The 21,361-nt window shown below is 35.7% G+C and overlaps 1 protein-coding gene across 1 annotated transcript in view; it reads right to left on the reverse strand.

Annotated features, from left to right (window-relative positions):
- The window catches only part of SERINC1 (serine incorporator 1), a 34,628-nt gene extending 13,617 nt beyond the window's left edge, over nucleotides 1-21,011 (reverse strand). The window contains exons 1-3 of the mRNA XM_007078674.2: nucleotides 20,893-21,011; nucleotides 4,354-4,515; nucleotides 1,120-1,289 (exon numbers count right to left, since the gene is read on the reverse strand). Of these exons, the coding sequence (XP_007078736.1) occupies nucleotides 1,120-1,289; nucleotides 4,354-4,515; nucleotides 20,893-20,931 (371 nt within the window). The 5' untranslated portion in view covers nucleotides 20,932-21,011. The remainder of the gene's footprint in view (nucleotides 1-1,119; nucleotides 1,290-4,353; nucleotides 4,516-20,892) is intronic.
- Between the last annotated feature and the right edge of the window lie 350 nt (nucleotides 21,012-21,361).

The following is a 21,361-nucleotide window of genomic DNA, read 5'->3' on the forward strand; positions in this document are numbered from 1 at the left end:
TTGGGAGAGGCCATTAAGGGGAACAAACCTGCAAACACTAAATAAGTCCTGGAGATGGAATGCACAGCACAGTGACTGTAAGTAGCAATACTGCATTACAGACTTCAATGTTGCTAACTGTTCTCATCAAAAGAAATAATAACTGTGACATGACTGAAGTCCTGGCTAACCTACAAAGGTAATCATAATGCAATATACAAATGTATGAAATCAACACTTTGTATAGGCTAAACCTATACAATGTTAGAAGTCAACTTTATCTCAAAAAGAAACACGTGTAACAAAGATGATTCTAAGAGTGCTATGTGCATGCTACTTTGACAAGAGTATTATCTCAGGAAATGGTTGTCACAGCCATTCTGAGATACATTTTGAGAAGTGTTTAAAAACACATTAAATAAATATAGTGGTAGGAGTGCAAATAAATACCAATAACTACAAGGACAAAATAAAATAATTCAACCTGTCACAGCACATTTTTTCATTAATATTTATATTACACTTGCTCATCCTTCCTGTTTTTGGTAGCATATGTTAATAAAGAACAACAGATACTCAAAAAAAGGTTTTTTTTTTAACTTATGGACAGAAAAGGACAGATAAAATTAAAAACATTCAAATTAAGTACCAGAAGCGATGCTCTACATTAAGGGAGATTAATAAAAGCATCCTGAAGTTCCTTTCTGGATGGTCTAGTATAACCAATCATTTAAACAATCAATCACCCTATTTAGGATAAAAGTTTTTCATTTTGGTTGCACTGTAGGTCTAGGGAACTAAGTTCAGTTTCACGTAGTAAGACTGGTCTACCAAAAGGTTAAAGCAGAAGTAGGAGTAAGTTCCTCCTTATTAATAACAGATATAGATCCTCTTTTTATAATGAAACTATAAAGCAACCTGCATCAAAGATTATACCAATAAACAACCCAAGGCTACTATTTAATATTAGTATTTCTAAAGTCTGACATTCTCTAGTAGAGACCAGAAGATATTCTTACCTGGTCATTCATGAATAACAAAATAATTCTGCAAGTTGTGTAATTTATTTTACAGTTTCTTTAGACAGATTCAAAAGTACTGAGACTGCACAGATTTTCACATTATTATTGAAAAACGTACCCATTATGCACTGCAGCTCTAGGATCACTGCTGCTCTTCACTTTGATCATTAGCAGAGAGAGGAGAAGATAGAACATAGCCAAACCAAAGCACAGACGGTACACAGCTTTATAGCCAACCAGAATATTACAAGGAACAATGCCTTTCTCATTTTCACAAAATCCAGGAATCTAGAAAAACAAGAGTTTATGATCTAGAATTTTAAGTAAAAATGAAAACTCCATGTAATCAAATAGTTTAAGGTTTAAAAAACTGAAGTTTGCTTGACAGTTTATGCTGAATATGTAATCAAGGTTAAATCTGGAAAATTTTCATCAGTAGACATTTAACCGTTTTTACTTTATATAAGCCCAAGATAAACTATGAATGCCAATCCTACATTGGATGCTTATTCTGACTTGCAGACTTATTCTAAATTTTCTAAAACTTGCATTCCCCCAGGGGCGCCTGGGTGGCTCAGTCGGTTAAGCGTCTGACTTCAGCTCAGGTCATGATCTTGCCATCTGTGGGTTCGAGCCCCGTGTCAGGCTCTGTGCTGACAGCTTGGAGCCTGGAGCCTGCTTCGGATTCTGTGTCTCCTTCTCTCTCCACCTCTTCCCTATTCGCTCGTTCTCTCTCTCAAAAATAAATAAATGTTAAAAACAAACAAAAAAATCTTGCATTCTCCTGTGATATATTGAATTACACCAGTAAGAGAAGAATACAATCAATAAAAGCTGAAGGCAATTACAGAGTAACTAAGTTAGTTCCTAAATACTGAAGAGAACATTGATAGCTTCTCAAAGCCAATGAGACCTAAATACATTTTGAGTTTTGGTCTCTTATTCTACAAGTATTATTTCTGATAACAAATGGATTTGCATTAACAGTATAATAGCTGGCACTGATTTTACTTTGTAACTTAGAATTGTGAAAGACTAATGGCCATTTCAAAGTCACACTGGAATCAGAATACAAAAAAAATCTTAAGTGAAATAAATGGGAGTTCTCAGAACTACATGCACTATTCATATGTATGAGAATGAATTATTCCCTCTGGAAAATGTTAAAGCAAACCAATATGCCAAAATATAACTGTTAATTTGTGCCTTTAAAACCAAGAACTTAAAATTATATTTAAGCTAATGGAAGCACTACTTCCTTTTGCTAGTTTCTACACAATCTGTAAGCCCTTTCTTGGTGCCACTTAAATCTCACCTTGCTAACCCAGTTTGAGCCTTATGGCAATATATACTTACCAACAGTCACTTGCAACATGTACTCAACTAGGCTAATTATCCCATTCCCTTATACAGGACACCACCTGGCAAATTCCCATAATTAAATGAATTCAACCACCTATATTAGGTTAAGAAGGTTCAGTAACAACCCCCAAATATCACTGGCTTAAAACAGCAAAGTTATAGTTCTTGCTCATGTACATAAATGTACATGTACATAAATGGTCATGGTAGTCACTTCAGGAGCCCAGGCTGTTGAAGAAGCCACCATTTCAAATGAGGTACATGTTGACAAGAAAAAAAAAAAAAAAAAAAGGAAATCAGTAAGTAGAGGCCAAGGTGTATTTCTTCTACTCACCACTCACTGATCAGTACTAGAGACATGGCCCTACATATCACAAAGCACTCCAGAAAATGCAAATCTTTGATGACCTTCATAAAGCAGAGAAGGAAAAATATCTGGTATTAAGTATTAACATCCACCAACTAAACTATTTATAACCACAGTCAACTGGATCTATGACAAAATCATACAGATATGTCTTTTGCTTATACCCAGGACTTGAGTAACATTAACTGGTCATCCACATCTACCATGTACAATGCTAGTTACTTTCATAATCATAATAATTTCATTTCCCAAACCTTCACCATCTTTCCTTACCCAAATGCCAGCCTCAAGCAGACACTATGCTTTAAAATGGAGGTCATCTGCCATACTTTCTCTCAACCTCAAATTCTGCATGGTCACTCATCTTGTCTTGGTGGAAAGCTAACCTCTAAACCTTCTCTGGATCACCTTATCTCTCATACAGATTAGATCTCCTATCGCTGACTCATCTCAAAATACGAATAATTCTCATCCTAAAAATCCTTTCCTTAACTCAGCTGACCTCTGAGACTGCCACCTTTATTAGAAAACTCCTCGAATCAGCAGTTTATACCTATTAGACACATTTCCTCATGGCTTTACAATTCTCCTCTCACTACTCTGATCCCAGCACTCTGAAGAAATTGCTTTTTCAAGACACTAATCATGGACTGGGTGTCAAATATTTTCCTCCTCAGGCCTATACAACAGGGCATACACTTGGTTCACCTTTTTTCATTGTTCCTTCTGAGGTTCCCTTTTCTCTAACCAACCCCTCTCACTAAGAGCTTTTGTCAAAGTTAGTCTGCTCCCTTTGAATGGTCTTCAGCATATGCTACCATGGTTTTAACTTTCATCTCTATTCCCAAAACACCTCTAGCTATTTCTTTTTTGTTACACACAATGTTTTCTACTTCCCACGTGATACACAAACACACACTCTCACTCATGTATGTAGTACAGTAACAAGTCAGTGTTTTACAAATTAAATAATTGTATTTTCCTCATCTCCTTTCACAACCTGAGTTCCTGAAAAAAAAATTTTTTAAGTACACTTTTTATTTTTTTTCCTAGGTTAACAATAACAGTTTCCTCCTAGTTGTCCAGAATCAGAACCTGAATATTATGTATGACTCTACCTCTGCCAGTATTTAAATCCCAATTCAGTTAATTCTGTATTCAGAAAAACTATCACTGGCTCTCTATATAGTTCTTGATTATACCATTGAAAAAGCCTCCACATTTAACTGCCTAACTTCTAATTATCAATCTGCCTAAAGCATACATATTCTGCGCAACAAGCTCTGTATCCCCATTCTGCTTCCTATTTTTCAGTCTCTGCATAGAGAAGTTCTACTCTTTCTTAGAATGTCCCTTTTTCCATGACACCCACTGAGTTCTGACATTTAACTGGTTATAATTACTTACTTCTCCTTATTACCACAGCACATTTTCTATACCACCATCACAGACCTTAATCTGTCTTGTATTGTCTGTCTTTCCTAAAAGACTATGAAGATTGCTAAAATTGGGAATTACACATTATCTTACTTTGTACATTATTCTGTTTTGAACATGAAAATCAGTTTACACATACACATACTATAGGTTCAGTTAATCAATTAAACAAACAAAAAAACTAACCTTGTTCAGTTGTTCTTCCATTCCTGGTATCAACATTACACAAGCTACACACACTCCAACAAGCAAGAAAAGTGCATAGATCAATCTCGTTACAGTAGAGTTGTTTCCACTAGGACAGCATCGACACAGCAAACAAGGGGCACTGCCACATAAACACGGTATCTGGGAAAAAGAATATTAAAAATCAGTACAGTTTAAAATGATACAGTGAAAATTTATGTTCCATCCACTCAAAAGAGAAAAAGACTGAAGTTAAAGTGATTACCAAAGAACAAAAGGATTTGGGTCACATATAATTATCCATAACTATAAAACTCAGTCATTTCTGTGTAAAGTTAGACCCAAGTCAAAACATAAAAGTGCTTGACCTCGGGAGACTGGATGGCTCAGTTGGTTAAGTGTCCAACTCTTGATTTTGGCTCAGATCATGATCTCAGTTAGTGAGTTAGAGCACCGCACTGGGCTCCATGCTGTCAGTGCAGGGCCTGCTTGGGTTCTCAACTCTCTCCTTCCTTCCTGCCCCTCCCCTGTTTACAGGCTCTCACTCTCAAAATAAATAAATAAATAAACAAACAAACTTAAAAAAAATTTTTAAGTGTTTGACCTCCAAATCAATCAAAATAAATGAGTTAAACAAGGGGAAAAAAATCAGCAGAAAAGAATTTAACAAAAACAAAATATTCATGATTACATGCCCATCTCTGGCTCCCATCTTTTAGCCCACAGATATATTGGTGAATTCACAAAATCCTGAGGCCTCTCAAATACCCCAGAAGAGAAAAAGAAGTGAACTGGCATCCTTATCTTTTCCCTCTTCTGGAAAGGAAGTGGTGATAGTGAAAACAATGAAAACTCAGGCTAACTTTCTCCAGTGGAACTCCACCTAAACTAGTTATATACCCCAGAGGAACATTGGTAAGGGTATTTACCAGTATTTCAGAAGAGGAAAGTGTAAGTATGCTCATAAGAACTCACTCACCATAACCTAGGCTGGCTCCACCATACTATCAGACTTCAGGAAGTTGGACAGACTATGATATTCCAGACTGACAGCCACAGCTCTAGGGGAAATGTCTCAGAAACCATGGGAAGGGAGTATGGTAGAAATCAAGACACACTAGAGCAACCAATATAAGGTAGGAACAAAGCCATTTATAGTAAGCTTAAGTAAGACAAGTAAAAATCATCGTTAACTATGCAAACATACTCTAACAAAAAATAAAAATAAATAAATAAGCACATCCCTCAGGGGGAAGGAAAAAAAGGGGTGGTGGTGAGAAGACATTTTAAGAATTCAGTCTGAAACAAAACTCAGTAAGAAAAAGAAATTCTGTACAAGTGCTTCACCTGAACAATAAAAGAATAAAAAGCAAATAAAAAGAACTCAAAAATTAAACGGGAAAAGAACAAAATAAGATAAAAAGGAGCTTGCAGAGTTAAGCAAAGAAATAAGAGAAAATAAAACTTAAAGAATAATTAACTGTCAAGGAACAAAACAGACACACCTGAAAATTAAATTACTAACAGAAAAAAGCTTGAGTTAACTACTATAAACTTAGATAAAAATGGAGTCAACAATGACTAGACTTTACCCTACTGCCTTAATGGAAAAAATTAAAACAATGGTTTTCAGACAATGAACAACAGGCAATGCAGGACAGTAATTCCTGACAGGAAACAATGTGAGCTCCATGATTAACCTATCTTTCTGCCCGGGAGAGCTTCTAGTGAAGGGAGGGGAATCCAAGCAGAGGCTAGCAGTCCACCTGAACTGAGGAGACTGAGTTGGGAGCTGGAACAGAGTTGAAGTTGAGTTTATAGAGCAGAATCATGAAGAGAAGAAAGCTACAGAGTGAGCTCTTGAAATCTGTAGAGGCTTCAACTTGAATCTGTAGTAAAGTACTGATCAGTGCATTTATTTAAATAAATTACTAAAGGAGAAGAGTTGGTATTCCCACTAGCCACAGTGGAAAACCTTGTAATGCAGAAGACACTAAGTTATACAGGCTTTTACTTAGAAGGGAGAAAACAAAACAAAACAAAACAAAAAAATCAGCCACAAGACTAAAAGCTGCTCCAGTCTCACTTAACAAAGTATAAAGAAAACATTAAGAAAAATTTTCTTCAAGTAACTCAACTACGTCCAAGAACAAAACCCAAAAATATTTTCGTTTTAGAATACAAGTATGTCCACCTCCATCAAGGTAAAATTTACAATGTCTGACATCTAATAAAAAGTTGATAGCTATGCAAGAAAGCAGGAAAATACAGTCTTTAATGAGAAAAAACAATCAAAATCAACCTGGAAATAACAAAGACGGCTGAATTATAAATAACAGCATAAAGATATTATTTTAATTATATTTCATATGCTCAAGAGTGAAAAAAACATCAGCATGTTAAGAAGAGACATGAAAGATAATTTAAAAGATCTATACCAAACTCGTAGAAATGAAAAATAAAGTAACCAAACCAAAAAATACTAAGACACTGCAAAAAAGATGAACAAATCTGGACACAGAAGAAATGAGACAAAACACTAGGATAAAAATGAACAGAGCATTGTAAGATAGCTTCAGGCAGTCTAATGTAAGTGAAATTAGAGTTTTTGAAGGAGAAGTGAAACTTCTGAAATAATTGTCAAAATGCTCCCAAATTGAATCAAGATTATAAATGCACAGATCCAAGAAGCTTAATGAAATTCTAGAAAAATAGGGGCGCTTTGGGTGGTTCTTTATTCGGCTCATGTCATGACTTCATGGTCTGTGGGATCAAGCCCCACATGGGGCTGTGTGCGGACAGCGTGGAGCCTGCTTGGAATTTTCTCCCTCTCTTTCTGCCCCTCCCCACTCACATGTGCTCTCTCTCAAATAAAAAAAAAAATTATAGGAAAACAAACACGATGGAAACCACACTAACTCATATCATAATCAAACTGTTCAAACCATAAACAAAAAATCTTTAAAAAGCAGGCAGAAAAATTAAGCCATATTATATAGAAACAAAGATCTCAATTCTAGTAAAAAGAATTGTGCAAAAGTACTTTAAAAAACCTTGAGTGATAAAATTTTATACTGCCTAAAAGTCTCTTTCAAAAATTAATGTAAAATAAAACCACTTTCAGACAAAGACAAAAGAATCCAAAATTAGTAGACCTAAACTACTAGAAATGTTGAAGGAACTCCTTCAAGCAGAAGGAAAATTATACTAGACAGCTTATCTATATAGATACCAAAAAAAAAAAAAAAAAAATCTATACAACAAAAGGAATGAAGAACAATGAAAATGGCAAATGTACCTTTCTTATATAAAAAAAATTACTTTAAAGCATAATTATCCTTTTAAAACAGAAATATCAGCAATGTATTGTGGGGTATATAACAAAGGTGGAAGTCAAATGTATGAGGATTACAAGCAGTATGCAAGAGGAGACACTGAACTATACCACTATAAGGTTCTTAAATTGGAAATAAAGGAAGATTGTAGTAAGTTGAAAATAAACACTATAAACCCTAAAGTAACCTCTAAAAAACCAAGACAAAGAAGTAGGGCTAGTAAGCCAATGGAAATAAAACAGAATGCTAAAAGTGATGGCTAGTAAGTACAAAATATGGCGCAAAAAAAAAAAAAAAAAAAAAACCTACAGAAAAGGGATAATAGACAAGACAAAACAAACAAAATAGAAAGATGGTTTATTTAAGCCCAAACATAACCCACAATCACACTAAATGTAAGTGGCAAAAACATTCCTACTTAAAAAGGCAAAGACTATCACACTGGATAAATACTGTGATCCAACTCTAGCTCTTCTACAAGAAACCTACTTAAATATAAAAATGCAAACAGGTTATTTATGAAAGAAAAATAAATAAATACCATGCCATAGTAGTACCAGACACAACAGATTTCAGAGCAAAGAATCTTACCAGGGTTAATGAGGGACACTTCATTATGGTAATGGGATGTTCACAGAGTAAACCTACAATCCTATTGTTCTACACTTAGTAAGAGAACTTCAAAATACATGAACGGAAAAATAATAAAACTGAAAAGAATAACAAATTCACATTTATGTTCTCTCATTTAGCAGAACAAAAATCAATAAGGATATAAAAACTTGTACAAGATTATCAATTAACTGTGCCTAAATGACATTTAGGGAATACTCAATCTAACCAGGGCACAGCACAAGTTGTTTTCCAGAGTACACAGAACACAACCAAAACAGACCATATTCTTGGCCATAAAACAAATCTCAAATTGCAATAAACATAGAATGCTTCAAATCATGCAACAAACATGTATTCTAGGCCCACAGTGTAACTAAGTTAGAAGTCAGTAACAAAAAATATCTGGAAACTAAATGACACGTTTTTAAAAAATTTCTTTTAAATGTTTATTTATTTCTGAGATGAGAGGAGGGGAAAAGCGAGAGGGAGACATACAATCCAAAGCAGGCTCCAGGCTCTGACCTCCAAGCTGTCAGCAGAGAACCCGACTCGGGGCTTGAACCCATGAACCATGAGATCATGACCTGAGCCGAAATCAGACACTTAACCGACTGAGCCTCCCAGGTGGCCCCTAAATAACACACCTCTAAATAATTCACAGACAAAAGATATCAAAAGGAAATTAAATAAAATGAAAATAACACAATACAGTCATGGAATGCTCTAAAGCAACGTTCGAAGGAAATTTAGTACTAAATGACATTAGACAAAAATAAAGATTTCAAATCAGTGATCTGAGCTTCTACCTAAAACAATCAAATAAACAAGCACAAAAGAAAAAAAGAAACTAATATAGAGAGAAATCAGGGAAATAAAAAGCAGAACAAGAAAATCAGTGAAATCTAAAATCTAAAATCAATTTTAGAAGACTGTTATGACTGAGAAACAGACTGATGAAGATACAAAAGAGCAAAAGTAATCACACAAAAATCATGAATACTGGAAATGTGTGAAGATACAAATACAGATCCTAGGAGCATTAAAAAATTATAAGAGAAAAGTATGAGCAATTTTATTCAGTATCTTAGATAAAGTGGACAAACTGAAAAACCCACATTGTCAGAAATCATTCAATGAGATTTACATATACGTACATATATATATATGTATATATATATATGTATGTATATACACACACACACAATCAATGGTCCTGTAACTATTTTAAAAAGTTAAATTTTTAAGTTAAAAACTTTCCCATGCAAAGATGGTTTCACCAGTGAGTTCTATTAAGCATTTAAGGAATAAATCATGAATTCTACACAAACTATTCTAGAAAACTGGAGGCAAAACACTTCACAACTCTTTTCTAGTGGGCCAGAATTACTGACACTAAATCCAAAGACATTATAAAGAAGAGAGCAACATCCTTCATGAATACAAATTCTTAACATCTTGTCAATTCAAAATCAAAAATATAAAAAGCAAATGAAGACTTCTAGTATCTTTTTTCCCCATTTAAGAAGCTTGGAAGCACCACTTTCTCCTCACCAGTAAAAAGATAAACAGAGTATAATATCAAGAACTCTTCCAGGATCCATAAGACAGGTGAGAAAATCACTGTCCCCAAGATTGGAAACAGATAGGCAAATACAGGGAGCCACAACTTACCAAAGTAGAAAATCACAAGTGGAAACCAACTTAGGAACCAAGGCCCAAGTAGGGCAACCTAAACTGTAACTGAAGAATTGCTGAAACTTACTGTGGAAATTCCCTCATGCTTCCTGCAGAAGGAAAAAGCAACCATTTAAAAATATACCCAGAACACATGTTCTTAACAATGCCTGCCCTAAGGAGAAACTGGTTAACCAGAGCCTAACCTGTTGAGGAGGGGGGTGGGGGGAGGGAGGGGTGTATTATCAGAGCCAAAATAACATGGAAGGGAAATACTCAACGCCAGCCCTCGTTTGCCATCTTCTCCCACCTAGGAGGAAGAAAAAGCCTAGGAAACACTTGAGAAGTTCACAGTCCAGACACAGGCTCACTAAAGGGCTATGACCTAATCATAGGGCTGTGGAACACTTTACTTTGGGCTGTGGAACACTCTTCTTTCCCCAAGACCTCACCACAACATGACCAAAGCCTATTTACAGCAGTCCCTTTTACCCAGTACAGCATGTCCCACTATAAAGAAAAAGTTACAAAGCACAGCAAAAGGTAAAAAACAAACATAATTTAAGGAGTCAGAGGAAACATCAAAAGCAGACATGGTAGGGATGCTGGAATTACCAAACTAGAAATTTAGAATAACTAGGACTGAATATGTTAAAGGTTATGATGAATAAACAGCATGTAACAACACATGTGCAATATAAACTGAGAGATAAGAAACCTAAGAACCAAGAAAAAATGCTAGGGATCAAAAAATGTAACAGAAAGAAAAACTGCCTTTGATAAGCTTATTAACAGTCTAGGACAAGACAGAGAAATTTAATTTCTTAGCTTGAGGACATCTCCTCTCAAACTGAAAAGACAGCAGAGATTGAATAAAACAGAACAGAATAACCAAGGACTGCAGGACAATTAAAAAGGGGTAATATATTGAAAATAGCAAAAAAAAAAAAAAAGAAACAGAAGAAATATTTGAAAAAACAATGACAATTTTCCCAACTTAATGTCAGAAGCATATACTAAAAACCAAAACAAACAAAATCCACAAACCAAAAATTAAAAACCTACACCTAGACACATCACTTCCAAACTCAAAAAATAAAAGATAAAGAAAATATAAGGAAAAAAATCTTGAAAGAAGCTGAAGAAAAATAACAACTTATTTATAGAAGAACAAAGAGAAGATTATATCCACTTCTCAGAAACCATGTATACAAGAAAAAGTGTAGTGGAAATATCTGAAGTGTTGAGAAAAAAAAAACAAAAAACCAAGTGAGGGTTCTATACTCTGTCAATTATCCTTCAAAGGTGAAGTAGAAATAAAGACTTTCTCAAAGATTGAGGGAATTTGTTGTCAAATTGTAGACCTGCCTTGCAAGAAATGTTTAAGGAAGTCCTTTAGAGACAAGAAAATTAATATAAGTCAAGAGTCTAAATAAGAACATCAAACATAAAAATCTCTTTATCTTATTTTTTTTTAATTTTTTTTATGTTTATTTATTTTTGAGACAGAGAGAGACAGAGCTTGAACGGGGGAGGGGCAGAGAGAGAGAGGGAGACACAGAATCGGAGGCAGGCTCCAGGCTCCGAGCCATCAGCCCAGAGCCCGACATGGGGCTGGAACTCACGGACCTCGAGATCGTGACCTGAGCTGAAGTCGGACGCTCAACCGACTGAGCCACCCAGGCGCCCCTCTTCATCTTATTCTTAATTGACCTAACAGATAAGAGTTTGTTAAAAAATCTTAAGAACACTGTATTCAATTATGTATGCATACATATGCATCTCATGTGTATATACATGCTGATGGCTAACAAAAAGAGAGAACATCATTACTAACATCAAAAATGAAGGAGAGGGCATCACTTTAAATCCCCTACTCATCAAAAGGATAAAAGAATGCAATCAACAGCTACACTGTCCACAAATTTGATAACCTAGATGAAATGAACCAATTCCTTGAAAGACACAAGATGCGAAAATTCACAAGAGACAATCTGCATAATTCAATACATGTTAAAGAAACTGAACCAATAATTTAATAACTTCTGAGGCGCCTGTGTGGCTCAGTCAGTTAAATGTCCGACTCTTGGTTTCAGCTTGGGTCGTGATCTCACAGTTCATGAGTTTGAGCCACCCCCCCACCCCCACATCGGGCTCTGTGCTGACAGTGTGGAGCCTGGTTGGTATTCTCTGTCTCCCTCTGTCTCTCTGCCCCTCCCCCACTCACTCTCTCAAAAAAACAAAAAAACTTAAAAAAACAAAAAAAAAAACACAAACAAAAAAACAAAGAAACAAAAAAAAAAAACACAAACAAAAAAACAAAAAAAACACAAACAACTGATAACCTTCCAAAACAGAAAGCACTGGACCCAGATTCACTGGTGACCTCTACCAAACACTTAAAAGAAAAAAAACAAAACAAAAAAACACCAGTTCTCTGAAATCTCTTTCAGAGGACAGGCAGAGGAACACTGCCTAACTCATTGTATGAGACCAGCATCACTCTACCAACAAAACCAGACAAAGATATAATAAAAAATAAAAACTATATCAGCATCTCTCATGAACGCAGATCTTCAACAAAATACATGCGTATCAAATCCAACAATGTATGATCACAACCAAGTGGGGTTTATCCCAGGTATGCAAGAATGGTTCAACATTCAAAAATCAATTAATGTAATCCATCACATCAACTGGCTAAAAAAGATGGGTCACAACAGATGCAGAAAATCTATTTCACAAAATCCAACACTCATTCATGCTAAAATTTCTCATAAAGTAGGAATAAAGGGGAACTCCCCCCAACTTGATAAATAAAATCAACAAAACACCTATAGTTATCATATTTAATGGTAAGAAAATTGAAACCTTCCCATTAATATCAGGTACAAACCAAGGATGTTTCCTCTTACCATTCCATTTCAACACTACTGGAAGTTCTAGCTAATGCAATTAACACCAAAAAAAAAAAAAAAACAAACAAACCAAAACCCACAAAGGAAATAAAAGGTAAACACACTGGGAAGGAAGAAATAAAATTAGCTTTCTTCACAGATGACATTATCATCTATGTAGAAAATTCAAAAGAATTGACCAAAAAAACCCCCACAAAAATCTTAGAACTAATAAACAATTATAGCAGGGTTGAAGGATACAAGGTTTGTATACTAAAGTCAATCACTTCCCTATATATCCCCCAATGAAAAAGTGAAACTTGAAATTAAAAATACGTTACCATTTACATTAGCATCCCCCAAATTAAAACTGCCAAAATACTTAGGTATAAATCTAACACACTACATACAGGATCAATAGAAAAAAACACAAAATTCTGATAAGCAAAAAAAAGAACTAAATAAATGAACAGACATTCCATGTTCATGGATTAGGAAGACTCAACATTGTCAGGATATCAATTCCTCAAACTTGATCTATAGATTCAATGCAATTCCAATCAAACACCCAGCAAGTTATCGTGTAAATACTGACAAACTGATTCTAAGTTCATAGAAACACAAGACCCAGACTACCCAACAAAACACCGAAGAAGAACAAAGGTGAAGGACTGAAACTACCAAACTTCAAACTTATTATAAAGTGACAATAGTAATCAAGCCAGTATAGTATTGTCAAAAAAAAGGGACAAAGGTACAGACTAGCAAGCACATAAATAGCCTCATATAAATAAAATCAACTAATCTTTGACAAAGGTGCAAAGGCTATTCAATGAAGCAAAATCATCTTTTCAACAAACTGTGCTGTAACAACTGGGCATGCACACGCAAAAAAAAAAAAAAAATCAATCTATCAGTCTAGACACACATCTCACAGCATTCCCCAAAATTAACTCAAAATGGGTCGTAAATCTAAATACAAACCATGAAACTATAAAACTCCTATAATATAGGAAAAAATCCAAATGACCATGGGTGTGGTGATGACTTTTTCAGAGAACACCAAAGGCATGATCCACAGAAAAAAAAAAAACAGAACTGTTAAGCTGGTCTTCATTAAAATTCAAACAATTCTGCTCAGTAGGTACGCCTGGCTGGCTCAGTCAGTTAAGTATCCGACTTCAGCTCAGATCATGGTTTCAAGGTTCTTGAGTTCAAGTCCAGCCATCAGGCTCTCTGCTGTCAGCACTGAGCTCATTTTGGATCCTGTCTCCCTCTCTCTCTGCCCCAAGCCCGCTCATGCTTACTCTCAAAAATAAACATTAAAAAAAAAATATTTTTTTTAATTCTGCTCTGCAAAAGTCAGTGTCAAGAGAATGAAAAAACAGGCCAACTGTGTGAAACTTTGCAAAAGACATACCTGATCTTAAAGGAGTATTATCCAAAACATACAAAGAACTCTTAAAACGCAACAATAAGAAAACAAATGGGTCAACAGACACCTCACCAAATCAGATAATACAAATGGAAAATCAGCATATGCAAAGGTGTTCCACATCACATTTCATATGCATATGGTAAATGCATATTAAAACAAGATACTACTACCTATCTATTAGGAAGGCCAAATCCAGAACACAGATAACACCAAATGCTGATGAGGATATGGATCAATAGTTACTCTCATACACTGCTGGTAGGAATGCAAAATGGTATAACCACTTTGGAGACAGTTTGACAGATTATAAAACGAAACATATGCTTACCATACAATCCAGTTAAATACCAAGAAAAACTCATGTCCACACAAAAACCTGCACATGAATGTTTATAGTAACTTTATTCATAACTGCCCAAACTTGGAACCAACCAGTATGTCCTTCAGTAGGTACTGTGGTACATCTAAATAATGGCATATTATTCAGTGCTGAAAAGGAGTTAAGCCATAAAAAGACAAGGAGAAAACTTAAATAGGTATTACTAAGTGAAAGAAAACAACGTAAAAAGACTACATTTTGTATGATTTCAACTGTACAATACTCTGGAAAAGGAAAACTATGGAGACAGTAAGAACAGTGGTTGGAGTGGGTGGAGGGATGAATAGGCAAAACACAAAGGATTTTTAGGGCAATAAAAATACTCTACATGCTACATTAATGGTAAATACATGTCATTATACATTTGCCCAAACTCACAGAATGTCCAACACCAAGAGTAAACCATGATGTAAACTATAGATCTCCTAAGGAAATGCAAACTAAAACCATGAGATACCACTACACACACATTACAATGGCCAAAATCAAATAAACTCATAATACCAAGTACTGTCAACTTTTTGTTAGTGGGAATGAAAATTGGTACAGTTATCTTAGAAACCAGTTTGGTGGTTTCTTATTAAGTCAAATGTATGCTTACCATGTTGTTTAGCAATTCCATTGCTAGATATTTTACCTAAGCAAAAAGAACTTAAGAGTCACACAAAAAACCTTAATGGTACCTTTATGAAAATGCTTACAGCTACTTTATCACCAAAATCTGGAAATGCCTTTCAACTGGTACATGGACAGGTTAAGTTGTGGTACATCCAAGCAATGGAATAGTATGCAAAATTAAAAAGGAACCAATAATACACCACCATGAATAAGTCTCAAATGAATTATACTCAGTAAAAAAAGCCAGACTCAAAACACCCTATGCTGTATATCCTATTCATATGCCTTTCTGGAAAGAACTCTGGAGACAAAACAAAACAAAACAAAACACAACACAACACAAAACGGGTTTCCAAGAATGGGGATGACAGAATTTTTTAAGGTAGTAACTGTTTTGTAGTTGTTACATAAGTATAGGACTTCTCAAAAATCACAGACCTGTATATTACAAGGTGTGAATTTCATGTAAATTGTATCAACTAAAAAAATGACAGAAAAAAAATGTAGAAGGAAAACAAACACAATAAAACATGAAGGAAACTAGTGTCCTTAAAATACAGAATCCTCTAAATAAGACATTCAAGGATAGAATACGAGAAAAACTTCCCCAAAAGAAATGAGTAGGTATTTTCACACCTGTCACAATGGCTAACATTAACAACTCAGGCAACAACAGATATTGGGTGACATTGAGAAGAGGACTTCTTTTGCACTGCTGGTGGGAATGCAAACTGGTGCAGCCACTCTAGAAAACAGTATGGAGATTCCTCAAAAAATTAAAAATAGAACTACCCTACGACCCCAAAATTGCACTACTAGGTATTCATCCAAAGGATACAGGAGAGCTGTTTCGAAGGGGCTCATGCACCCCAATATTTATAGCAGCACTATCAACAATAGCCAAAGTATGGAAAGAGACCAAATGTCCATTGACAGATGAATGGATAAAGATGTGTGTATGTATGTATGTGTATACACATGTGTCTATATACATACATACATACATACATACACACCCACACATACACACCCACAATGGAGTATTACTTGGCAATCAAAAAGAAATCTTGCATTTGCAACTACGTGGATGGAACTGGAGGGTATTATGCTAAGCGAAATTAGTCAGAGAAAGACAAAAATAATATGACTTCACTCCTATGAGGACTTTAAAATACAAAACAGATGAATACAAGGGAAGGGAAGCAAAAATAATATAAACACAGGGAGGGGGACAAAACATAAGAGTCTCTTAAATATAGAGAACAAACAGAGGGTTGCTGGAAGGGTTGTGGGAAGGGGGATGGGCTAAATGGGTAAGGGGCATTAAGTTTGTTGCACTATATACTAACTAACTTGGATGTAAATTAAAAAATAAATAATAAAAAAGAACATATTTACCAGAAGAAAAAAAAGTGATAAAAGATTTAAAGTCAGACATACTTGACCAATTTCAAAGACAAGTAAAAACTGTTCAAATATCCATGCAAAGGAAAAAAGTCAATAGAACATGTGAGATGTGTTGGGAGGCAGTGGATACCAGGAGGTTGTAAGATAAAACAGAATTCACAAAAAACACTATTAAGTTCTGAAGGAAATGGGTGTAATGGGTATACTATTATACTAGTAAACAATGCCTCTCAAATAGGTTATTTTTGCATATGAAAGAATTCAGGGATTTCAGCATCCATGAATTCTTCCAAACTCTAGCAAATGATAAAATTTAGTCAATTAGATGACATATCATTAAAAAAAATTTTGGGAAAAGCCATGGTTAAAAAGAAATATTTGAGCTTTGAAATCACTTAAGTGTAGAGGAGTGGTTCTCAAAAGGTAGCAGACATCAGAATCACCTGGACGGCTTATTAACATAGAATGCTGGGCCCTAGTCAGTGTTTCCAATAAATTCCCAGGTGTGCTGATGCTACAGGGTCCAGGGATACACTTTAAGAATGACTTGTTTAGTTCTAAGACTAAATAACTAGGAGAACTATGGTTATAATACATAATGGTCATATTAAAATATAATACAAAAAGATTCTGGTTAAAGATGGCAGATTAAAGGTGAATTTACCCATTCTCCCTTTAGAAATACCAATACAATTCAAAAAATAAAGGGCTTTTAAAAATTTTGTTTTTCATGTTTTATTTATTTTTGAGAGAGAGCATGAGCAAAGGAGGGGCAGAACAAGAGAGGGACAGAGAATCCAAAACAGGCTCCAAGCTCTGAGCTGTCAGCACAGAGCCCGATGAAGAGCTTGAACTCACAAGCCGTGATCATGACCTGAGCTGAAATCAGGCACCCAATTAATTATAACCCATCAAAGGAAAATGTTAAGCAGTAAAATTTGTAGAGGAGAATTCTCAAATAGATCAGGAAATGGTGACATCAGGTAGCCTCCATAAGTGAGGCAGAAGGTAGAGGTAAAAATAGAATTCATTACATGCCTTTTTAAAGAGCAGTTAAAACTCTCAGGTTTCATTCCATTTTTTACTCTGGCCAACCGAAGAGGATAAAGTAGAATTTCTCAAGCCTGGCACTATTGACACTTTGGGCCAAAAAAATTCTGTGGGGGTGGGGAGAGGGGTCCTGTGTAGTGTAAAATGTTTAGCAGTTTCTCTGGCCTTTACTCACTAGATGCACCTCTTACCCCAAAATTGGACACAAAAAAAGTGTCTACAGACATTGCCAAATGCACCTTGGGGTCAAAACTATGCCCAGTCGAAAACCACTGCTATAGAAACATCTCAGAGGAATCTTTTTAGGAAATTCTCCTGATGAAGAAATGTTTATTTAACATTCAGCAACTCCTTTACTTTTATTTTTTCTTTTGTTAAATTCAGGAAAAATTCGATTTAATGCTTTAATTTAGCATGCTACCATTCCTAAAAAAAAATTTTTGTCCATTCATCCATGTGTATATATGCATTGAGAGAAAAGGAATGTTATTGGTGGTGGCATTTTTTTGTGTGTGACATTTTAACTTTGTACTCTGCTATGCTTGACTATTCATAGTGACTATGAATCATTTCTACAAAAACAAGTCATTGTACTAAAAAATAAAAATCTAGCTGAGGCTCACAAATAGGCAGGCAGTAATCACTGGCTCTTTCTTCTTAACTACATTAAATTATCTTGGGCAAAAAAATGATAGCTATTGTATATAAGGTCCAGTAATTCAAAAAATCAATTCTAGTCATTAACACCATTGTTGAGATTGGGGTGGAGAAAAGCACTGAAGTAGGCATAAATTTTGCTGGTAATGTAGTTACAGGATTAGGTGGGAGATTCAGATATCTGAGTGTGTAACAGTCACTAATCAAAGACCAGGCATACATGAACCAAGGATTATGATCAATCTAATTCTAGGCCACTTGGCAAAAAGAAACAAACAAACAAACCCACCTCAAAATAAAATAAAAAAATTAATGCTCCAATCTCTACACAACAGTATTACATGTTATTTTTTTGTGTGTGTGCTTTTTTCATAGTTCAGAAATTTTCTACAGCGCTTTTATAAATCAGAAAAAAACTTCACAAAAATTGATCAAGCCTGAAGGACTCATTAAGATTTAATTGTGGTTTAACTTCCAATTTAATGCCTTGAATAGTTTTGAAAATTTGAACAAATTTTAAATTTGTCAAAACCTCTAAGTAAATAAGCATATTGACTGTTAAGACTGTGGGAAAAAAACACATTTGTATATTACAAGGCAGAGTCCCCTTCAATTGCTATCAAATTACTCTAAAATTGAACAATTCAGGAATAGAGACAGAAGCACCAGGAAGGAAAGGGGAAAATATGACCAGAATTGCAGACTACAAAATCAATTCCCAGACTGGCCACAATAATCTAGAACACTAAAGATCAACCTTGGCCATCTGGCATATCTGCCACAGATCTAATTACTGGAAGGTAAGAAAACTGCCTCCTTGTTACCACCTTTCCAATATACCTTGTTATTAACAGTAACTACAATGCAGTGTTAATTTTATCAGTTTTCTAGTCAATAAAGGTGAACAATTTAGTTGTAAAAACATTAATAGGAATATAGTATTTCCATATTGCTCACTAAAGTTATTTTCTGATTTAGAACACATAAGTATTAAAAAAACCTTAAGACATTTTTTTTTCCTTCTGTAACTGTAAGTGTCCTTGAGGCAAAAAAGGTTGTTCAAGGTTCTGGAGATGAGAACAAAATGGGAAGTATGAATCCTTCCCTTTAAGTCTTTACTATATACAAAGAATATGCCAACTTGATAAATGGATAAATCTGACTTTACAAATCACACATCCCCCTTCCCCACCATGAAAGCAATGTTTTAACATTTATTATTTTGTAAAACATTTATTACACTATACCTCTTCTGTATTAGACAACGGACTCAAGTGGATTCTCAGTTTCTTATTGAGATAAAAAATACCTGGTTTCCATACCAAACTATGAGAAGAAATACGTAGAACATAATCAAGAGAATGGCCTGAGTTGAAATAACAATCTCCATGTATTATTTTATTAAAATTTAACTTTTACAGTTCAAGCAGTACATTGATTTCTGAAAAAAAGCGAGGTATGTACAAGAATAAAAATTCTGACTGATGTATATAATGGGAGTCATTTGGGAAGTCAGACAAGCGTTAGAAGTGGAATTTAGAAATCACAGATTAAAGAACTATGATTTCAACGCAAATATCTCGCCCCAATTCATAAATAATTTATTAATTATAATAATATGCTGTTTATATTTGGGGGTGGTAGTGGAATGATTATCTTAAACTGAAGTTTATCTGCACCACCCAAAACAAGAAATTATGCCACTATAATGAAAAATGGATTCATTCTAACAATGCTATCTATTTAAAACGGAACCCACACCTAATTAAACATGAAATTCCAGATTACCCAAGCATGCTTTATGTCAAAAGACACAGGATTTTCAGCACTGAACTGACCAGCTTTTAGAGATACATATGTTATTACTTGAGAAATTTCCTCCTACCATTAAGGTTGAAGATCCAACCACAGAGCTAGGACTAAACAGTATTAGCGTGTCAATACTACCGCCAGGCTGTCCCAAATAGCCGGCACTTAATTGTAGTCGGCCCCACAGAACAAAGAGGCCAACATGCCTCCAGGGATGACAGTGCTGCAGTCTGAGATCGCTGGGAATGTGACGAAAAGAGATGGGGAACTCCACGGAACAGGCCTAAGACCTTTGTAGAGATGGCCTACGCAGACACACAAACACAAAAACAACAAAAAGGCGCCTGGGAGAATGGGGAGTAGCTTTCACGAAAGACGGGGTGTTGGGGGAAGACTACCAGCTCTCTTCGCTTCTCCCATCGGGGTTATCTTCCCATCTCCACTTCTCTTCTCGGCCACCCGGGTCAGCTCTTTGCAAGACTCAGGGCCCTAAAGCTGAGTTGGATGACCGCGGGAGATAGGGAGAGAATGGGGACGGAAGGCACTCCCCTGTTGGGTGGGGTACCACGTTACCGTCGGGCCGCATCCAGCCCAGCTCGGGTTCCCTTCTCTTCCGCATCGTACGCTTAGCACCCCTTAGGCCACTAAAAACCTCCTTACCCAGCTCGCCATGGAGCACAGTCCCAAGACGTTCCCCATTTCCGCAACGTCGCAGGAGCAGAAGAGGGCGACAAAATGGAGACAGTATCTCTCCACCCTCTCAGGCCTTATTTACTATCAGCGAGCCACTTCCGGCGCATAGCCCACCCCGCCCCTTAGCTTTGCGTCACTTCCTTTGAGGCCTGTATTAGGTGGGGTGGGGGAGGGTGTCGGGTTAAGATTGCGCGTGCGCGTGCGCATGCTTGGAACCTGAGGCGTGTTCTGCAGAGCGGAATCTTTTAACACTGCGGGCATAAAGTGCCTGGCTGATGCAGCCGGACTGTAGTTTATTTACCACATTAAGAAAACGTTGTGAGAAAAATCTCACCTTTACTTAATATTTATTTGAATTTGAGTTACGTAGAGGCTGAAGTGGTCGTTAATGATTTTGCCCTCGTCCATTAGTGGAATTTCTCACTTCTGGAGGATT

The sequence above is a fragment of the Panthera tigris genome, chromosome B2 (genome assembly GCF_018350195.1).
Source record: "Panthera tigris isolate Pti1 chromosome B2, P.tigris_Pti1_mat1.1, whole genome shotgun sequence".
Lineage (NCBI taxonomy): Eukaryota > Metazoa > Chordata > Mammalia > Carnivora > Felidae > Panthera > Panthera tigris.